The 19,534-nt window shown below is 33.2% G+C and overlaps 2 protein-coding genes across 4 annotated transcripts; one reads left to right on the top strand and one right to left on the bottom strand.

Moving 5' to 3' along the window:
• Positions 1–662: 662 nt before the first annotated feature.
• LOC115451649 (F-box/LRR-repeat protein 2) lies at positions 663–15,686 on the bottom strand. Of its 3 annotated transcripts, none has more exons than XM_037439910.1 (11): positions 6,546–6,644; positions 5,994–6,162; positions 5,525–5,680; positions 4,968–5,117; positions 4,588–4,748; positions 3,766–3,871; positions 3,226–3,427; positions 2,530–2,697; positions 1,954–2,008; positions 1,648–1,796; positions 663–859 (listed from the first exon to the last, which is right to left on the bottom strand). In XM_037439910.1, exons 1-11 carry the CDS (start codon positions 6,642–6,644, stop codon positions 724–726), a joined length of 1,551 nt encoding a protein of 516 aa, XP_037295807.1. In that variant the 3' UTR covers positions 663–723. The 3 variants fall into 3 exon arrangements, with proteins under 3 accessions (XP_037295807.1, XP_037295809.1, XP_037295808.1); XM_037439912.1 differs by lacking the exon at positions 6,546–6,644 and adding an exon at positions 15,665–15,686 and having other exon boundaries at positions 724–859; XM_037439911.1 differs by lacking the exon at positions 6,546–6,644 and adding an exon at positions 14,540–14,889 and having other exon boundaries at positions 724–859.
• Positions 15,687–17,227: 1,541 nt separating this feature from the next.
• LOC119189651 (THAP domain-containing protein 1-like) lies at positions 17,228–19,504 on the top strand. Its single transcript, XM_037439921.1, has 4 exons — positions 17,228–17,583; positions 18,303–18,471; positions 18,774–19,018; positions 19,471–19,504. The coding sequence occupies exons 1-4, from the start codon at positions 17,513–17,515 to the stop codon at positions 19,502–19,504; spliced, it is 519 nt and encodes a 172-aa protein (XP_037295818.1). The 5' UTR covers positions 17,228–17,512.
• Positions 19,505–19,534: the final 30 nt, after the last annotated feature.

The raw sequence follows: 19,534 nt of genomic DNA, 5'->3' as shown, positions 1-19,534 counted from the left end.
AATATTTGATATATTTTTTTGATCGTGTGAACTCCACGTCTTTGGCCCTGTAATGTTTGAGGCAGCGGTAATTATAATTGTCGCCTTAACGATAGGTATATTCGTTATCCATACATTTATTCGAGTACGATGTTGACTTTGACAAGTTCTTTTTTCTACATGATCAACAATAGTGGGTACATTGCCCCATACCATTGCTACGTAACAGTGACTCGAACAATTTGTATTCAGTATGTTTATGCTAAATTACTGGTGAGTCATATTTTTTTCCAAATTAAAGTTCAAATAAACGAGTTGCATATGTAAACACTTGTATTTTTAAAGAGGAAGCCATTTTAATAGGTATTCAAAAGGTTAGATTCATCAACAAGTAAAAATTACATTACTAATAGGCATTGGTATGTGACGCGTACATGTGACAAATAGCAAGGTAAACCATTATCACAATGTTGCAAGGTATTACTGTCTCACCAATGATTTCGAAACAGTGACCTTAGTTTTAATAAAACACCATATATTCAGCAATATGATTTGTCAAACACTAAGGCTTAGCAAACGAAGTATAAGAAACACATTCTTAAGAATTTTAAGAATTAGGGTAATCAGTTGTAAAAAAACATGACTATACTTTAAAGAAAGCTAGCGGAAAAGCAAACAAAGTGTATTTTATACAACATTTATTCCAAAATCAACACAAACTTAAACATGAAAAAGCACCTAGTACTAGTTGAATATAAGCTCTTTGTAGTTGGACAGAAGGTAGTAATTGGAGACGCGGCAGTTGGTGGAAGTGCGCACCACGGTGGTGCGGTCCGCGCGCTCGAAGTTAGCCTTCACGATCTCGTAGTACCGACCATCGCTGGAAGATGTAGATATAGAAATGAATACAGGTGTCAAAAATTTAAACGAGGCTCAATTGGTAAGTACATAATGACTGCCTCGGTGGCGTAGTTTTATTAGGATACGACTGCAGTGCTGAGTGCAATAATCATTTTGAGTTTTTATACTCAGTATTAGCCCGAAGTCAGTTTGTGCCCGATATGACGATAGAAAAACAGCATCACATATGACGGAATACACACTGCGGAAAGTGGGTGCACCAGTTGCGCCACTACCTACCCCTTCAGGTAAAAGGCGTGACCATACCATACCATATATGTAACTGGGTATGTATGTAAAGAATGACCATCATCCTTGTTATTAGATATTGTCTCCAGTCTAAAATAATATTCAGAGGAGGAATAAAGCGATATATAATCATAATAGTGCCTTTTAAATTAAACATAGCATTTGTTCTGATCCCCAATCCGATCCGATCGGTAGATTTATTATTGTAAAGCGGATATTTTTTTTTCTCTCAAATATATGGTATACTATAAATGAGACTATAGGCATTTATTGTTATAGTACAAAATGCTAGTAGTATGTAAAAATAATCCGATCTGAAGATGCAATTTTATCAATGAATTTGACTGAGAACAATCATAAACACTAAAGATATACTAACTGTAGCAAACATGTTCCTGAGATCAACCCTATGGCAATGACGGCTCTGTCACCATCTGCCTATATAAGTAGTAAAAATGTCTTTTCTTCTGCCATGAAAATCCGGAAATGGTCTTATAAACCAGTTTTGAAATTACTTACCTCAGTACCAAGCATTTGAGTTTGAGGCACTTCACACGCAGAATATCGATAGCCTTTTGACTCTTGTCACTAAAGCGGAGGTTCTCTGGATCCCAGCGTAGCTCCAGCCTTTCTAGATTTGGGCAGTTGTTCGCAATGCCGTCCATTAGCTGATAACGAACAGAATATTATTATTTCATCATGTAAGTTATAAATAGGTAATTTATAAATTAAATAATAAAAGTTCATTCGATATCTATTTATGAATGGTCTTTTTTTAAGGTTATGTTATCATGGCATATTTATATAATAGGTATTAGCACTTGCCTGATCAACGTGAATATTAACTCCCAAACGCTCCTGAGTTCCCATTATGAGTATCCTGAAATAACATTAAAGTTCCTTTTAAATATCGTCCAATAACGCTAACAACCTTCAAATCATTCAATAAATTGATGGCTCCTAAGTAAACTATAGCAAATAAAAAAAATAGCTGTATTCTTTTTTTTAACGTTTCGTTATCTAGGTACTGTTTACTACCAAAACACATTAAAAAAAAGTGTGTTAATATTTTTAAATGAAGTTTTTTTTCTCATATATTAACTTTTGAAACGTTAAACAATCCTTTAAACCTGAAGTCTTTTTTCACCGCAATTAAAGGATTTCTAGTGTTAAGATATTTGGATCCGCCCAAACGACCATCGTACACAAACATAGTAGCCCACGTAAGTGTGCTCCGTTGCAGGTTCCGCCTGTATATCCCAGATTTCAAACAGGCCGGCATAACTGTTTCGACTAGCGAGAGTCAGTCATCTCTCATCAATCGACACTATCTGGACCCGACTCCACTTACCATTAGGTGCAGTGGAGTCCCTGCCATGCCGATAAAAAAAAGTATCTCACTTTGTATTGGTAAGCAGTTGCATAACGCTCTGCCACAACTGGTCGGTGATGTGCGGCATGCCGCTGAGTACCAGCCCGTGTAGCTGGCTGCCGTGCCGCGACAGGAACCGGTGCAACGCCTCATCGGTCAGGTTGTCTGAGGAGTCCACGTCCAGCGCCACCAAATTCCTGGAATTGAGCGGTGCGTATTATTAGTTTCTTTCACATAATATACTAAAGACTAAGTGCAACAGATGCGAATTAGGTTGCAAACGTAATGTAACGTTATATCAAAACCTGTAGAGCGCGCAATTCTGAAATAAAACCGTGCCGCATCAACTAACTTAACCTAACATAAATAGCAACAAGGTTCATCATACTGCTACGTCGACGTCTCTAGGCCACATGTTGTCACCTGGGTTATAGAAATACACCACGCTATTTTCCGTAAGAGGTACAGTGTCTAATTCAATAGGCCTTGGCCTAGGGGCCGGTATAGTTACAATCGGGGACCATTTTATTTTCGATGCCGTAAAATAGGCACGCATGCATGCGGGACGACACAAACTGAGCTATATTTTATAGCCTATATTTTAGGAAGGTATAAATTCGGCACTGAAGGGGTGACAATTTCCAAAATTCATTATATGAACTTATGAGTGAAGTCTTGTCGCTCGCTTTGTAATAATTGCCTAAGATACTCAAACAGTAGCTTACCTAGCAGTACCAGCTTCAATCCAAGCTTTGAGCACTGAATCATTGAACCCGTTGATCTGACCGGCGCTCAAGAATCTTAAATTCTGTATCCTGGAGAGCATGTCGATGAGGCACTCGGTGGAGAGGTCCGTGGCTGTGACATCCAACTCTTGGATGGAAGACTTCTCCCACTCTACTTGCATTACGTATTCTGATTGAAGACCTGAATATTGACGAAATATTCATCTTTATAAGCTAATAAATTACATGACATACTTATACCAAAAAATTCAAAAGACCTTAATTCAAATTCTTAGGCACTCGAATAAAGTATGGTCAACATTATTTATTTAAAAATGAAAATATGTATTGTGGGTATGTAAGTACATAACAGACGTAAATATTTTACTTTTAAGTATGAACTAAATACAATTAAATATAATATAATCTACCTTATTGATTTGAACTTCGAAACACTCGTTATATTTTGTTAAGTAATAAAAAAAATAGATATCCATCTATTTTAGATATGTTCGTATAGTTGGAATGGAATGGACTCACTGCATCCGTTCATGAGAAGGCAGGTGAGACGCCTAGAGCGCTGGAACAGCGTCTTCATCGTGGAGCCCGTCACCTTGTTGCAGTAGTTTACTGCCAGGCACTCCAACTGAAGTGATTATAGAAAATTTACATGTAATTGGGATCTTTAGCATTAATCACCGCACTTATCCTAGTGACATTGTGGTACTGCTATAGAACCGATGACGTCAATTTCAGTCTTTAGTTGCGTTTATTAAGATTTTTAATAAGCACCACGTTAGTTACCACGGACTGATAATATTTAGTGTAGAACGTAGCAATAGAAATGAAAATACGCTCGGCGAACCGCTTGCTCTACAAATGTCTGCAGCGTACTGTGGTTTTTACCTCCCGCGCGGACAAAAAATTTGGCGCCACTAGGCGCCAGGGGAGAATAATAAAAAAAACTAGCTACTGGTACATAGGAGAGACTTCGAAGACATTTTGCCTCTAAGCACCTTCTCCCCCATACAAGTGGAGCCTGGGACGGACCACGCCTACCTGCTCCACTACGCTACACTACTGAAACAGTTCAGGATTAGGTACAGATAGATGCAAGCATATGTAATATTTTTTTTATTAATCAATTGCACCACAATAGATTGTTGCTCTGAACTAAAGGATGATCACTTAAATACTTGGATTTACACATAGACTAATTTTATCCCGGAAATTTGCTCTCACGAGTAATATTTGAATTTCTAGGTCTGATTTTTAAAATTTCCGCTATCGAGCAACGATCAGTATACTGATTTAAGGACTTTTCTTGAGCAACATCTAGTGAGCAAATTCTAAACAACTTGCCTGAATACAGTTAGAGCTGAAGGCGTCAATATGCGAGTCGTCCACGAAGTTGATTCCGTAGAGGTTGATGACGCGTAGATTGGGCGTTGCGGACTTGAGTTTGTGCACGTTTATAACCTCATAGATCTCCTCCTCTTCCTCTTCCACCTTTTCGTATGTACCTGAAAAATATTATGCAATCAATCAATCAATTATCTTGCAAAAGAGCTAAACGTTAAAATATAAAATATCAGGTAATATTATTGCGTCTCTTAAAAGTCCACTCCAACTTTTGAGCTCTTGTTTGTGATTCCCTTAGACATTAAACAATAAGACAAGACTTTGTTATACTTATGAAAACAAAATAGATATAGTATTCAATATAATATGTATGAGCTTACCAATAAGATGTAAAATCTCCAGGCCGTTTATAAAATTATATATTTTCCTCATAAAACCCTCCATGAAGATGACCTCCGAAAGACAAATACATAAGTACCGTAGTTTCGTTGGAAACGCTTGCATTTCGGAGAAATCGTGCAGTTGCATGGCTGAAAATGTGAATTAAGTAATCATATAAATGTTCAAAGTAACAATAAAGATAGTTAAGGCTCTAGCAAGAGTTAAAATGTTTGAATGTAATTTAAGTTGAGTCAGTCAGTTAAACAGAAAATAGATATATATGTAAAATTAAATAAAAACATTAAAACCCATTACATTTTGCAAGTTACAACCCATGGACAATATACAACCCACGATTTATGGTGAAAATATTCGTTACTCATGGATATTTTTTGGCAAAATGCAGAGTCAAAGTAGATTATGTGATTTCATTTATTAACGCAATACCAAAATGACCATATATGTTGTTTCATTTCCTCACATTGCGTACTGCATCAAAATTCTTAGTGTTATATTGAATGTCTATAAAAATCATATTTTTTTACATTCTACGTACCTGTACTGAAGTCAAGTAACATGTGTGTCAAATTAGGACATTTTGCCGCCAGTTCATGTAGCACTGTGTGTGTGATTAACTCTATAGGCAGCTCTATGTAACGCAGAGATGGTCCGAATCTTATTGAAATCAGCGCCAGCAAAGACTCGAGAGACCCTAGAACGTGAGATCAAATATTTATTACAAAGTAGTGATAGCTTTTGTATACCAAACAAAACTCAAAATGTAAACATACTGTTTCCGGAATACGCGTGGACCGGTCCAATTATGTCACGCGTGAAACAAAATAACATTACCAATAGGGGAGTGCGATAGAGACAAACAGCGCGCACTTCCAATTCAGTCTATATAGATTGTAAACAGGCAGTACTTAATGGTGCAAAATTACAAAATAATTCGTCTATCAATACTATATATATATATATATATATTTGGTAAACAGTTTTCCAAGAAATATAAACATACTAACCTACATGTAAGCCAGAAATTTCAGGTCTTAAACTGACATGAGTCCACAGCCGCGTATCGTATGCCACCATACGCCATCTTTTGCAAACAGTCGCCATACGACATATTTCTCTATGTGATAAATACGAAAATATATTTAGTAGAACTTTATCCGGAAGCTTTTCTATAGTCTGTAATAGAAAAAAAATTAAAAGATATTGTCCGAACTATTAAATTATCAAAACGGCGCCTGTGGGAGAAAAAAACATGTCTACTAATTTTGGAGGATTTAATTTAGAAAAGAAAATTTTGTGCCTAGGCTTAGAGCATATTTTACTCAATAGCCACAATAAAAAACTATATCGTTTAATGACTTTGATAGCTATACATAATAATATTAAGTCATAGATAATTTCTAGCAACATACATAACTCTACGTGAATCCCTATTAATACATATAAATCACTATTTATCAGACCTAGTTACAATTAGAGCTAGCCGTGATTATATGTACACTGCATGTGATGCAAGAAAACATCAAAGTATTTATGTAATAAAACACATTTCACATTACCGTATTGGCAAACGGACTCCTGACTTGGCCTCCCTCAGTCAGATATACTTGACTGGCCTCTAGAGCCAACTGGCCCCACACATCAGTGGGTATATCCATGTTTATTAACTTTTACACACTTTATATGCACTAAATATGCATTTGAAATACCAATTTGTAACAACTGCACTGTTTTTGTCTAAACCATACACGCTAAAAGTTGACCGCGAGCAAAGAATAAATGGAACGCTGAGGATAATTTTGGAATCATCTGGGAGTGTACGTCGAGCGTGAGCGCGACGAAATATTTTAAGAATCTGACAATTATTTGCTCTTTAGTATTTTGTAAATTGAAAACAACATATTAAATTTGATTCCATAATTATTTTACGTTATAACAGTATGACAATTTAAAAAAAACTTCATTATTCGTAAATTTATTTCTTTTAGTGTTAGCGGTAATCCGAATATTACGTGTATGTGTGTGTGTGTGTTATCCATTACGCATTATTCGTTATCGGATAAAGGTTCTTATGTATAATGTGTATTATTATCTAATTGGTAGTGTAATAACGGGTGTTATTATGTAAATTACGTAATACGCTATTGATGTAAAAAAAATAATTACATTAGGTTTACGTATAAGAAAAAAGTATAAGCTGTCACGTTTGTTGTGCATATTACATGAAACGTATTTTTTAAACTTAGGTTTAGGTATATTTTATTTTATTTAATTATAATTGGGAAACTTACAGCTACAATTCATAGTAAAGGATACAGTCAAAGAAGGTCAATATGTAGCTAATAAGTACATTTTGTTATTTTATAAAATATAATATGACCAAACTATTATTGACGAATTGTTTTTTTTTTACCTGACTATGCTTGTTAGCCTGGCAAAGCCTATTTATACAAACACACCGGACTATCAGGTGAGCGTTTTACGCTTACGGAACCCTTGAAAATTAAGCGACTATGACGAGGGCAACCCACTGACGTGTTACAAACCTGGACCCAGGACGGTCACTGGGAGAGGTTGAGATATCAACAATTATGTGACGGATACAACGAGATTAATAAATGATCGTGCTATCACGGTCCTATGACGTCACCGTCCTATGACGGTTCATGGAAGTCTACACTTTATAATTTACAAATTACGTTTTACTTAGCATCAAAGGGCCACACTAGGTACCTATTCAAATAAGGTAAGAAGAAGATAGACATCGAGTTACGGGAGTGTCACATAATGTAATTAAAATTCCAAAAAACCCTCGTTTTTATTTATAAAATTAAAATCATACACTTTGAATTTTTACGTTATAGTTAAAGTAATGCATAGCTTTAGGCGAAAAAATATTATTCAATATTGATATCATGTTGTTTTCATTATCTACTTATTCATCACTCAGAATGTTCATTTGCAGGCTCTTTACCTACGTTGTAGTACATATTAACTCCATGTTGCCTACATATTGATGATTACAACCCAATGCTTACGTTATTATGTAGTTAAGGTCACGTTTAGGCCCCTTCTTCATAATTTTGTGTTAAGGTCTTTAAGCATCAAAAAAGTCTGCTATGACTGTTGTTATTCAAGCACATCAACCAATCACGTTTCATCATAAGACTTACAATAGTCTTTCAGCTAGTTTACAAAAGGGCATGTTTAATTTTACATGTTTCTCAATAAACTTACTAAAATAGTTATGTATGTACGTACGTATATGAAATAACTATATACACAATGTTTTCAAATTTATATTTCATCTCCACATTTATTACTAATAACGATTTTATTAACATAAAATAATGCAAATTGTTAATACACTGGTTATTCAGATTAGAAACATAAAATGAAAAATTATTAATTAAGAGATGTAGTATGAGAAAATATACATTTTAATATATTGGGCTATGATAAATTATATTTATTTGAATAAATAAAACCCGGCTCTTCCCATAGCTATCACTTCTGAAAACCTCTCTCCTACACGAAGATGAAATCTGCAGTACCCAAATTATAAAACATGGTATTTAAAATGAATGCCTTCGAACATTACAATTTCTTTATAATAATATCAGCCCTGTATTATATATTTGCCCACTGCTGAGCACGGGCCTCCTCTACTACTGAGAGGGATTAGGCCTTAGTCCACCACGCTGGACTACTACGGATTGGTAGACTTTACACACCTTCGTGCAGGTTTCTTCACGATGTTTTCCTTCACCGTTAAAGCGAGCGATAAATTCACAAAGAATACACACATGATTTTTAAGAAAAGTCAAAGGTATTTGGGATTTGAACCTGCGTACATTCGTCTTGGCAGTCCGTTCCACACAAATTTCTTTAGATTTTAATATTATTTCGTGGCACCATTCATGCAGAATAATGTTTATTTGATAGGTTTTGGGTTGTTCATGTTGTTCGAAAAAATGCATCCATTCACCTACGTGATACAAGACTTATTTATCGATATTAATATTTTCTGCGTTGGAAATAATAATAATTTAATACAAAATAGTTTTATACAAACAACGCTTCAAACACGGTGATCTGTGCAACGATAAAATTTCTAGTCATATGATTATGTCTAAAACAGATGCCACTTAAAATCAACCTGGAATTACTAAACAGATCTCTACATTTTTGGCACTGTTTGATCCTTAGTACACGAAACTGCGCATGTGTTCAAGATTTAAATAGACAGGCAAATGATAATAATAATATCTACTCTCTATTTTGAATTAATTTACACGATGTACTTATTTATCTTTATATTTCTAAAAAAAATCGTATATTATAAAGAGTATAACATATAACAGGACCGTCTTGGTTATTCAATAAATAGAGTTTCATCGTACATAACAATAAGAAAACCACACGCGTCGTCTGAGAGCTTTTACCAACAACAATTTGGCAACCGTCGAGGTATTTCCTGGACCAGTGACTCATATATTTTGTCGTCTGGCAAGTTTATTGGATTGACAACAGCTTTTACACGATAATCCATGATGAGGTAAATATTTTACATTAATTATTTCTTATTGTTATTGTATAACGAAAAATATAATTATATGTGTGACGCACGCATTTTGAAATTGCTAATATTTAGCATCATCATGGATTTGCGTGTAAAAGCTGTTGTCAATGCAATAAACTGTTGCCAGACGATACGATCTAGTAGGTAGCTCTACTAACAATAGTAGAGCTGTCTACTAGATCGGCTTCGTCTCTACTTTATCTTGAAAGATAATTTCTTATGTTTACACGATTGTTTAGTCATCATCATTGAAATAAAAATAGATTAAGGATTTTATTGCGGTTTTTATTTTTCTGTTTTCTCCCTTTTTTGTAATAAAGCATAATTATAAATGTCAATTATAAGACTCGCAAAAGGGTATTTTATCAATTAAATTGTTTGATTTAAAACATGCGCATAACTACTGAATACAAGATTCTGGCATATACATAAATTGATACAAAGCATTGAGAAACAAAAGTCGTTCGGAAAAATTCTTCGAATTACACATGAGATATTTTCGCTAAAAATATATCTAAATGAATACGTTTTAATTAGATCACTAATGAGTCAGTCTGTTGGATGTGTTTAGATGGTCGGCATATATTGGAGTAAAACTGCGTGGAATTTTTGATATTTTATGTAGGTATGATTATTGTTATAGAGATATGAGAGAATCTGTTATAATGGAAGACAAAGTAAAAATTAACTTAAAAACTGAGACAGTGTAAGTAAGTATCTGCGGAATTTATGCCAACTGCGCGTTTGTATTCCGTATCAACAAATTAATACTAATACTTATGGAATCGACCTTACAGGTATTTTTTATGCAGATAGGTAATTTGCACAACTAGACCACTTCATCATATATAGTAATTGCACGCAAGGTAAGTCTATGTTCTTTACTTTTATTACTGTATCAGTAATTGTTCTCGTTTCAATAGTTAATATTTAATAATAAAAGTAGAAGGAAAAAGGCAAGAATGACTACCAAAACATAGTCGCATTTAAATTTATTGCTATTAAAAATCATAAGGCATTGAACAAACTTTGTGAACTTGTTGCCGAAAAAGTATTACAACATTTTACGACTAAAATTATTACAAGTGCACTTACTTGAATCTATAAAGGGTTAATTAAACGTAGTTTTTGTGTTCGTCATCCCATAAATGTTTGATTTAAAATATATTTATAATATATTAAATAAACAAGAGAATAAAACAACAACTATTGTAACATTAATTTTGAAACTGTTTCGCTTTATATTCGTGAACAATATAAGTACATTTTATTCTTAATATCAAAATAATATGTTTACAAACGTGCGTCTCCAATTCCCATAAATAACGTCAAGGAATAATCTTAAAAGCATCATGCATCAAACGGATTCGTACAAAGCGAATGGGCAAATTAGAGTGGCGCCCACAAACCTCGGCCAAGAGTCAGCATGACCTATTCAGAATTGCAAAGGATTCAATTTAAGAGTTCTTATTTTGTAATAAAGACCTTCCTGAATAATTATAATCGGGCTATGTATTGTCTGTGTGACGCAAAATAATGATAGTTAAGAAATAACTGACAAAACGGGGATAACTTCAAAAAAATAATAAACAATATTATTCGGTATTCAGTAAGCTTAATTTACCTAAATTCCTAATTAAATTTTAAAATAAAATTGAATAATAATTAATGATGTATTGGTATCATTAAACCTTCCTTAAGGCGATACCTCAAGGTCCATTTTCATACATTTTTTCAAATTTAGTATGACGAAATTTTAAAGGCTGAAATATCCATGATTATTAATTATTTTTACGTTTTTCTTTCAACTGCGAGAACTAATCACTAACTAGACGTGAATTTAAATTCTTAACTTGCCAATACTTGTTTAGTTACCCAGATTAAAGGTGAAACAAAATGTATGAAAATGGACCTTGAGGTATCGCCTTAAAGTAAGGAAACTAGATACTCTTTGTAATCGACAAACTTAACTCTTTTTATTTTATTATTTTAAATATTGATTATAATTAACACAAGTTACACATTAGACGTAATGGTCCTGCTTTTTCGTTACACACGTATTGCTTATTAGGTTATATTATACCTACATTGTAGCATTCCATTAAAACCTCGTAAAATAACGTTATTTTTTTAATGACGTCATTAAACTCTACATTAACAAGCTAAATTGTAAAAATGACCTCTTATACACTTATTAGGTGTTAATTCTATTGGGTTTCAAAATATTAAAAACATACGCTAACGTGTACATTATGTATGTATGTATGATTATGTACCTACTTGTATTTATACCATAGATTTATTCATCAAAATAAAACTTTTTTGCGGATATAATCGCGGTTTTTTATATTATAAATTTGCGTAAAAATTATATTATAAAAAACCGCCATATAATCGGCAAAAAAGTTTTCTTTTCATGTTTAATATTCGTGTAAACCTAAGAAATCATTAGATTTATTCAATTAAACTTATGGTATATAGCATAGTTTCAATAATAATATTAACGAAATTTATAATGATCAACTGTATCAACACGAATACTTACATATTTTTATAAAAAAAAAAAAAATTGTTTCCTACACTTGCAGACTATGGGCGACGATGAAAAATAAACACCAAATATGTATAAATTCTTCTTACCTTTATTTTCGACATATTGATGAATTATGAACTAATGAATAATTAGGCAAAACAACACTATCCGTAGTCCGTATTAGGTATAGAATTATGGATATACTCGGGACATGCGGACCTACCAACTCAACTGCTTGCTATGAGGTTGTAAAAACGATTTCACGTGTGTTACGCACAGGCGGTTCCTGAACATTGACGTATCGAGACTTCATATTGGGAGGCATTTTCATAAACAATAATTTCTGACTATATTCTATCAGCCATGTAAGAACCAGCTTCGTCAAATTAATACTTTTTCATGATTTCATGGCATTGTAATAGACTGGGGTTTGAAAGCACATGCGTTTTATTTCTCGATAAAGCAACAATTTGTAAGAATTTCTTAACACGCTTTGCCTGGGACTGAGCCCTCAAGGTGGATAGCAGTCGTAAAATCAAATCTATCCATCCATCAATACCTGCTTTCTATAACGCCAGATGGATTGACTTAAACTGAATAATAAACTTAGTTCTGTTTTGTGTAACTATCTTTGACCTTAGATAATTTATTGTTGTACCACTAACTGACAAAGTAAAATACTACAATTAGGGTGCTCAACTTTGAGGGCTGACCCCCTAGCTTACTAGATCTGAGCCTGGATTTAAGTTCACCTATAGAAATGTACTCACTTACAGGTTGATGGCAATGATGATGAATAGATGTATTAACGATATATGTTCCGACGCAAACGTATTAAATAAACATCATCTTTTAGTTCACATTTTGACATAACACATGGAAAATGTCGGTGTGTTATTAAAATAATGTGATTCATATTCATAAATATGCCGGTTAATTTCTGAGAATTCTTTTCGTACGTTTCAGGGTGTTGGCAATACAAACTCGGCTGGCGGGTGTTCGTATTACAATTCCGGCATTGAAAAACAATATTTCACTGCCCAAAAATATAAAAATGATACAACATGTCTAGAATATAACTATAAATATTTAAGAAGGCTTTTATTCTTATACAATATTGCGTATTGGGTGCAATATGTGTGTGTATTGTGAAATACAAAAATGTAAAAAGCCTGCACACCCTCTCATTTACATTATACATTTCCTCACATTTACATTATAAAAGTAACGACAAATTAGCTTATACCTACTGCACGCTATCGTAATTATTTTGAATTTCGGTTAGGTATTACATAAATTTACTGTCATTTTAATTGACAAATACTTGTCCTGCCTCCCTTATGCTAGAGCGCTGCTGGCTACCGGTACCTACCGCTACAATATGTATTTCTGCCACCAAGCACCATTGTGCTGTAAGCATTGTTATGTTTCAGGTTGAACATATAGACAGTATACTTATTGGGCATTCTGAGACTTATCATCTAATTTCTCAAGAAGACGAACACAGTGATTTGTTAGTCAAATGACCATTAGGTCATAATCCTAATGTTTATGACCGGTCGTGATGCTTACCATGGGTCTAACGGCTTAGTTATCTTGTCAAGTCGCCATTCAGTTGCATAAATAAAATGTAAAACAATGTAGAGTATGACTTGAGACGTAGCAGTAAGATTCACCTTTAGGTATCCATGACAATATACGCGTTTAAAATATAAAAAGTAGTTAAAAAAATTTAAAGCCTTGTTCAACGTCTATGGTGTATTTTATTCTTTGTCTGATACAGTGCGATACATCACGTAGATATCTTTGTGCGCGTTACCTAGAATAATATATTTTAGACTAAATATATAAGGTTATGATTTAACAATGTTCAATAAAGGCGGTATAGGTTTATAATATTTTACTAAGTATATTATATAGTATTATTTGTGATGACAAACGGACAAAACAACTTTCGCTGGCTGCATTCATAAATCCCGTCACTCATGTCCGCCCAACGCGCCAACGATCACTGTTTTGACATATTTATGAATTAGTATTTTAGTCTCATTTCCCCTCATCATTTCAAATTACTTTGTAAATTTATGCGAGAATATTTAAGTGTTAAATTATAAATTAAAGTATTTATTTTTCGTGTTACATTCCTCATTGTAATGGGTAGCTACTATACATGAACTATATAACAACTTTAATAATTGAATTACTGTTTTATTCAAATACATAATGGATTTGAAATTCTATCTAATCGATATCCAATTCTTTTATACATCCAATTTTTATTACACTCTAACATAGAGTATGGAAAATGTAGTTAAATGTATGGAACTTCAATCTATCAAAATATAATATTTTAAAACTCAGAAAACATTTTCAAATTCAACTACTTTTGGTACTTATCTTGACTTCTTTCACTTAAATTTTTTAAAGTACGTATTTACCACCATTTGCTTCCGACGAAAACTCGATGACATCTCATCTCTGGTGATAGCAATTGTGGCTGTGTCCACATTGATCATGCCCCACGAATCCATCGTTAATAAAATAACTTATCAACTTGTCCACAACTTATCACTTATCACACAATCACGATTTATTGGCGGTTCACTACACGAAAGCGGTTTGTCCGTCGGTCCACATGGACAAATGTGTTCTTGTAACACATGTACTATATTGTATATTCAATTTGGCAGGCCAAAATAAGTCCGGCATTTTGCTTGAACTGGGCGAGTGTGCGTAAGCGCTGCCAACAGGGCTCGCGTTGCATTCGTCTCGGGGACGACGGCCGAGAGACGACTTCAATCAATTCATGTTTCAGCAAAGTATATATATAGCTGTAGAGTATGTGTATAGGAAGTGGTAATTCATGAGGATTTCTGAGCATGGGCGCTGCTCTTCAGGAGTTTGAGCAAGAAGCCTAGAGAAACATACTGAAGACAAAAGATACACTTGCGGCTGGAAGACTTTGATTTCCTAAAAATTGTTACACGTACAAAGTATGTTAAATTTTTAACTCTTTGACTACTAATAGTATTGAGTTTTCATGTTACTGTAAGATTTTACTTGTGTTTGAGTTATCATGTTACTGTAAAATTTTACTCTAACTTAACCGATTTTACAGTCATCAGGCTCCTTCAAAAATACTGGATTCTGGATACCTACATTCCTTGATTTGAATGTATCTTTGCATTTAGCTTGATAAGTGTTTTTGGTACCAGTAATTTCATATTTGACCTCTAAACTTTAATTCACGGTCTGATGTGAACATGAATAATATTACAGATGCATGATACAATAATGTCAATATATTTTATGACTAATGTAAGTACTTATTGCAACAAATTTTGCTTATTCTATAAATTTCACCCTCAAACACCGACATTTCAGCCAGGATGTAATGATTTTCGACATACAACTCGACATGATTACGTAACATTGATAAATTATTCACATCATAAAAATGGACCATGGAATATGTATTGGTAATCAATAATCATTTTTCCATCAACCGTGAGAGTGACAAGATGTGATGAAGATAATATCACACCCAACATATATTTACGAACCAGCATGTTGAGTGATACGCGAGATCGTACCAAATGTTCTTAATCAATCAAGATGTCACTCAGTACTTATAATTAGATCGGTGACAATTGACTGTAACGACGTTGTTTTATTAATTGCTGGGAATTACCATTCTGATTATTTCTTATCTGTTCCGTCGTATACTAAAATTACAGCAGTCGACTGTACCAAACTATGTAGGAAGGTATTAATAAAATATAGATATTGGAAAACGCCTTAATTATATTAACTTGGCTACCGAAGAAATAAAACCATGTTTAATTAAAAACGATCTGAAATTATAATTCGAATTTGTTAGGTTTTATAAATAATATAATTATTGACTTCTCTACATATTATCTACTTATCCTCAAATCAAAATCATTCTTTTATCGTATATTTTAAGTACTTATATAAAAAAGCGGGATACTTATAAAAAAATCTAAGATATTACCATTTGTTTAATAAACCAATTAGATAGGGGATTTAAGACCTATAAGTTAAGCTATAACATTTATTACAAGCAATGTTATTAGACGAACTACAATTGGCATCAAGATATTAGGTGTTAGTTGGGGTTTTCTAACTTGTTATATTATCTATGTTTGTGATGATATAACAAGTTAGAACAAATAACTTCTAGCAAACAGGACGTGCTGTTGTTTGGCAACATAATTAGACAAAGCGGCGCTACTGATCCAGGCTTGCTCTCATATAATTATGAGAATACAATCTACTGGTAATAAAAAAAATATAAGTTAAGTAATTTATTTATTTGCAAATGAAGTTTTTTAGAAATCTAATATTATAAAGGTAGCCATGTTGTCTATCAATACAAAACAAAAAACTGTTGCCATAAAAAATGTCTCCGAGAAAAGCATGTAAGTTTTAAATTGCATACCTATTTAAATACCAGAAAGACGTTGCCCAAAGCGAACTGTCAATGACAGAAAGGAGGAAAACCATTTGAAAACAGTCCGATTGGCTCTTGAATCTTGGTAGGTAGGTACTCATGGTTTAAGTTCCCGGAAATTTAATGGGTAGGATAGAAATACTTAGCGTATTTTTAGAAGCATAACAGTTCAAATGTAGATGTAGGTACAGATACTATGAAACTGTTGGGAACGATCCTCCTCTACTACTGAAAGGGTTTAAACTTAAGAGTCTAAAGTTTAGCCATAGTCTACCACGCTGGGGTACTTAATAGAGGTTGACAAATTTATATAAGTGCCGTTAAAATTCTTATGAAGAATATTCTAGTAGGTACTCTATGTAGAGTAAGTAGAGTAGTAATAAGCTAAGTTTGATCGATAAAGCCAATTACTGACAAACAATCATGGAGTTAATATGTACCTGGAGAGCTTACTACGTTTGACATTAATACTGAAAAGATATTTTATGCCTATAATATAAAGTTCATTTTGCATTAGCAATAGATGTAAGGCAAAAACGGTCTCGAAAGAGAATCACTTTTTGGTAGCCGTGTCCCTCTCGCACATGTTGCCAACGTTCATTACCTTCTAAATTAATAATATTAATGGCAGTATTAGTACATAAATAAAAATCTATATTAGACTACAGTAATAAAAAATAAAATAAAATAATATTGTCTGCTTAAATCCTTAGATCCTATACTTTATTATGTTACAAATTTAATAAATGGAATTATTATAGCAGTCGTATAGTAGAAGTTATTGTAGTTTACGTTTCGGCAACACCGTGAACTGAAAAAATGAATGAATTCTATTGAACAAAATGGCGTTTGTTTACACTTGTGGTTTGATGATAAAGAAGGATTGAATAACTTTTAAGCTAGCTTTTTTTTATATCGTAGAAGTTACTGCGTAATTATGGTGAATACTTGTGTTGTAAGAGGATGTAAGCAAGAATCCTATCCAGGTTGTGGAATATCCTTTCATAGGTAAGTTTTATTGATAAATTGTGAATAGTGTAACCATATTTTTTATATAGTGGGATAAGATTATCCTATTATCTTTGTTTATATAATGTTTGATATGAGACGTAAAGGGTAAAAAAATTAAAATTTTGCAATGTCTTTATAAGAATCGTCACGTGATGTATTTATTACACTAAAATATGTCAGCTCAATGATTTTTTTGTACTTAAGGTGGTAGCTCAAGGTCCATTTTCATACATTTTGTTTCGGCTTTAATCTGGGTAACTAAACAAGTATTGGCAAGTAAAGAATTTAAATTCACGTCTAGTTAGTGATTAGTTCTCGCAGTTGAAGAAAAATGTAAAAATAATTAATAATCATGGATATTTCGGCCTTTAAAATTTAATATGACGAAATTTTAAAGGCAGAAATATCCATGATTATTAACTGCTAATCACTTAGACTTTCTACTGCTACCTAAAGATTAAAGCCGAAACAAAATGTATGAAAATGGACCTTGAGCTACCACCTTAACAGCAAACTGTCACTTCACCTTATCGGCCCATTCACGCTATAGACAAATATATAGCATTGATATGCCATCTAAAGATGCAAATGCAGTAAACACCATATTTATTAATAAATTAACATTTGCTGTCTGAATTAATTTCTCACAAAGTGTAAAAAACCATGCATCATTACTAGTTATTATATTATAGTCTAAATTGCGCGTTCTTTTTCAGGATTCCAGTTAATAAAGAGTGGAGGGCCTTGTGGGTTGATGCCATGAACCTTGACACTAATGTGACAAAAACTGCATGTGTTTGTAGCTTACATTTTACTGATGATGCGTATTTAACAGTAGCTAAGAATAAGTCAAAGACACAAGCAGTTCCTTCAGTATTGCCTAAGGTAGTATTTTGTGCTAACATACATATATTGTAAACCAAAACTTTGATATATTATAAATCTAATATGTTGCGAATGCACAAGTTACTGTCCTGTACATCATACAATTTAGCTCAAGGGATGTCTCATGTTTCTATGCATTTTATATTATGAATCTTAAGTTAATCTTAGTCAAATTCATATAACCGAATGCTTATAATTTTGTTATATCCATTTGTCAAACCTTATAATATCATAATTTGTACAACCTTCTCAAGAAAATAGTACGTAATATTTTTCCATATCTAAAGTTTGTTATGTTACAGATAGTTCCAGAAAGCAAAAAATTTACAGTTCTGCGTATTCAAAAGTTGAAAGGAGGATCTTTTGTACATACTTCATATTCTAGTCATATCACAGTAGTAGGAACTTCTTATGAACGAAGAGGACCTTCTAGTAAACGGGATGATGTAGAAATTTCTGGTGAACCGCCCAATAAAAAAAACAAAAAAGAAGAATCAAGCAATAAATATTATATATTGGTTACCCATTGTGTTTTATTTCCTACAATGTTGGTTACAGATATAAAAATCTTTAAATCTCAAATTTTATCGCATTTATAATTAAAACGGTAAGTGTAATCTATACAACAATAAATAATTTTGTCCTATATTTTAATGTCTCATTGTCACCATATTAGACAAGGACACAGCTACCAAAAAGTATTCTCTTTCGAGACCGTTTTTCCGGCATCAGTCAGCTCTCCAGGTGTACGTAGTACATATTAACTCCATGCAAACAATACACTCGTAACTTTCAAAAAGGCAGAGTTGTGCGTCTTGAGTTTTGAGCCCGAGGACATACACCTCGGCAGAGTAATTGCACATCTTAATGTCTCTTAATCTCTTCAGAAATAGGTAGATTTACTTACTAAAATTAGATGGCCAAGTGCTCATAACATAATTATTTAATAAAACGTAAGTAGTTTATTTTACCCCTTTCCATGAAAACTTCATCCAACAGTTGGTCTGTAAATAAAGATTTGGCAGGGAAGTAGCAGGGAAGGCAGGTACAGGTAGCAAGCAAA

The sequence above is a fragment of the Manduca sexta genome, chromosome 18 (genome assembly GCF_014839805.1).
Source record: "Manduca sexta isolate Smith_Timp_Sample1 chromosome 18, JHU_Msex_v1.0, whole genome shotgun sequence".
In the NCBI taxonomy this organism is placed as follows: domain Eukaryota; kingdom Metazoa; phylum Arthropoda; class Insecta; order Lepidoptera; family Sphingidae; genus Manduca; species Manduca sexta.
This window is presented reverse-complemented; position numbering and strand designations above follow the sequence as displayed.

Bases quoted from the DNA above. Each gene is read 5' to 3' on its own strand.
- LOC115451649 (XM_037439910.1), bottom strand. From the start codon at position 6,644: ATGGATATACCCACTGATGTGTGGGGCCAGTTGGCTCTAGAGGCCAGT. The intron at 3,872-4,587 runs GCAAGTTGTTTA...TAATCACTTCAG, and splicing joins TCAGCTCTAACTGTATTCAG to TTGGAGTGCCTGGCAGTAAA. The intron at 1,797-1,953 runs GCAAGTGCTAAT...GTTCGTTATCAG, and splicing joins TTAATATTCACGTTGATCAG to CTAATGGACGGCATTGCGAA.
- LOC119189651 (XM_037439921.1), top strand. From the start codon at position 17,513: ATGGTGAATACTTGTGTTGTAAGAGGATGTAAGCAAGAATCCTATCCA. The intron at 18,472-18,773 runs GTAGTATTTTGT...GTTATGTTACAG, and splicing joins TTCCTTCAGTATTGCCTAAG to ATAGTTCCAGAAAGCAAAAA. The intron at 19,019-19,470 runs GTTGGTTACAGA...TTCATCCAACAG, and splicing joins TGTGTTTTATTTCCTACAAT to TTGGTCTGTAAATAAAGATT.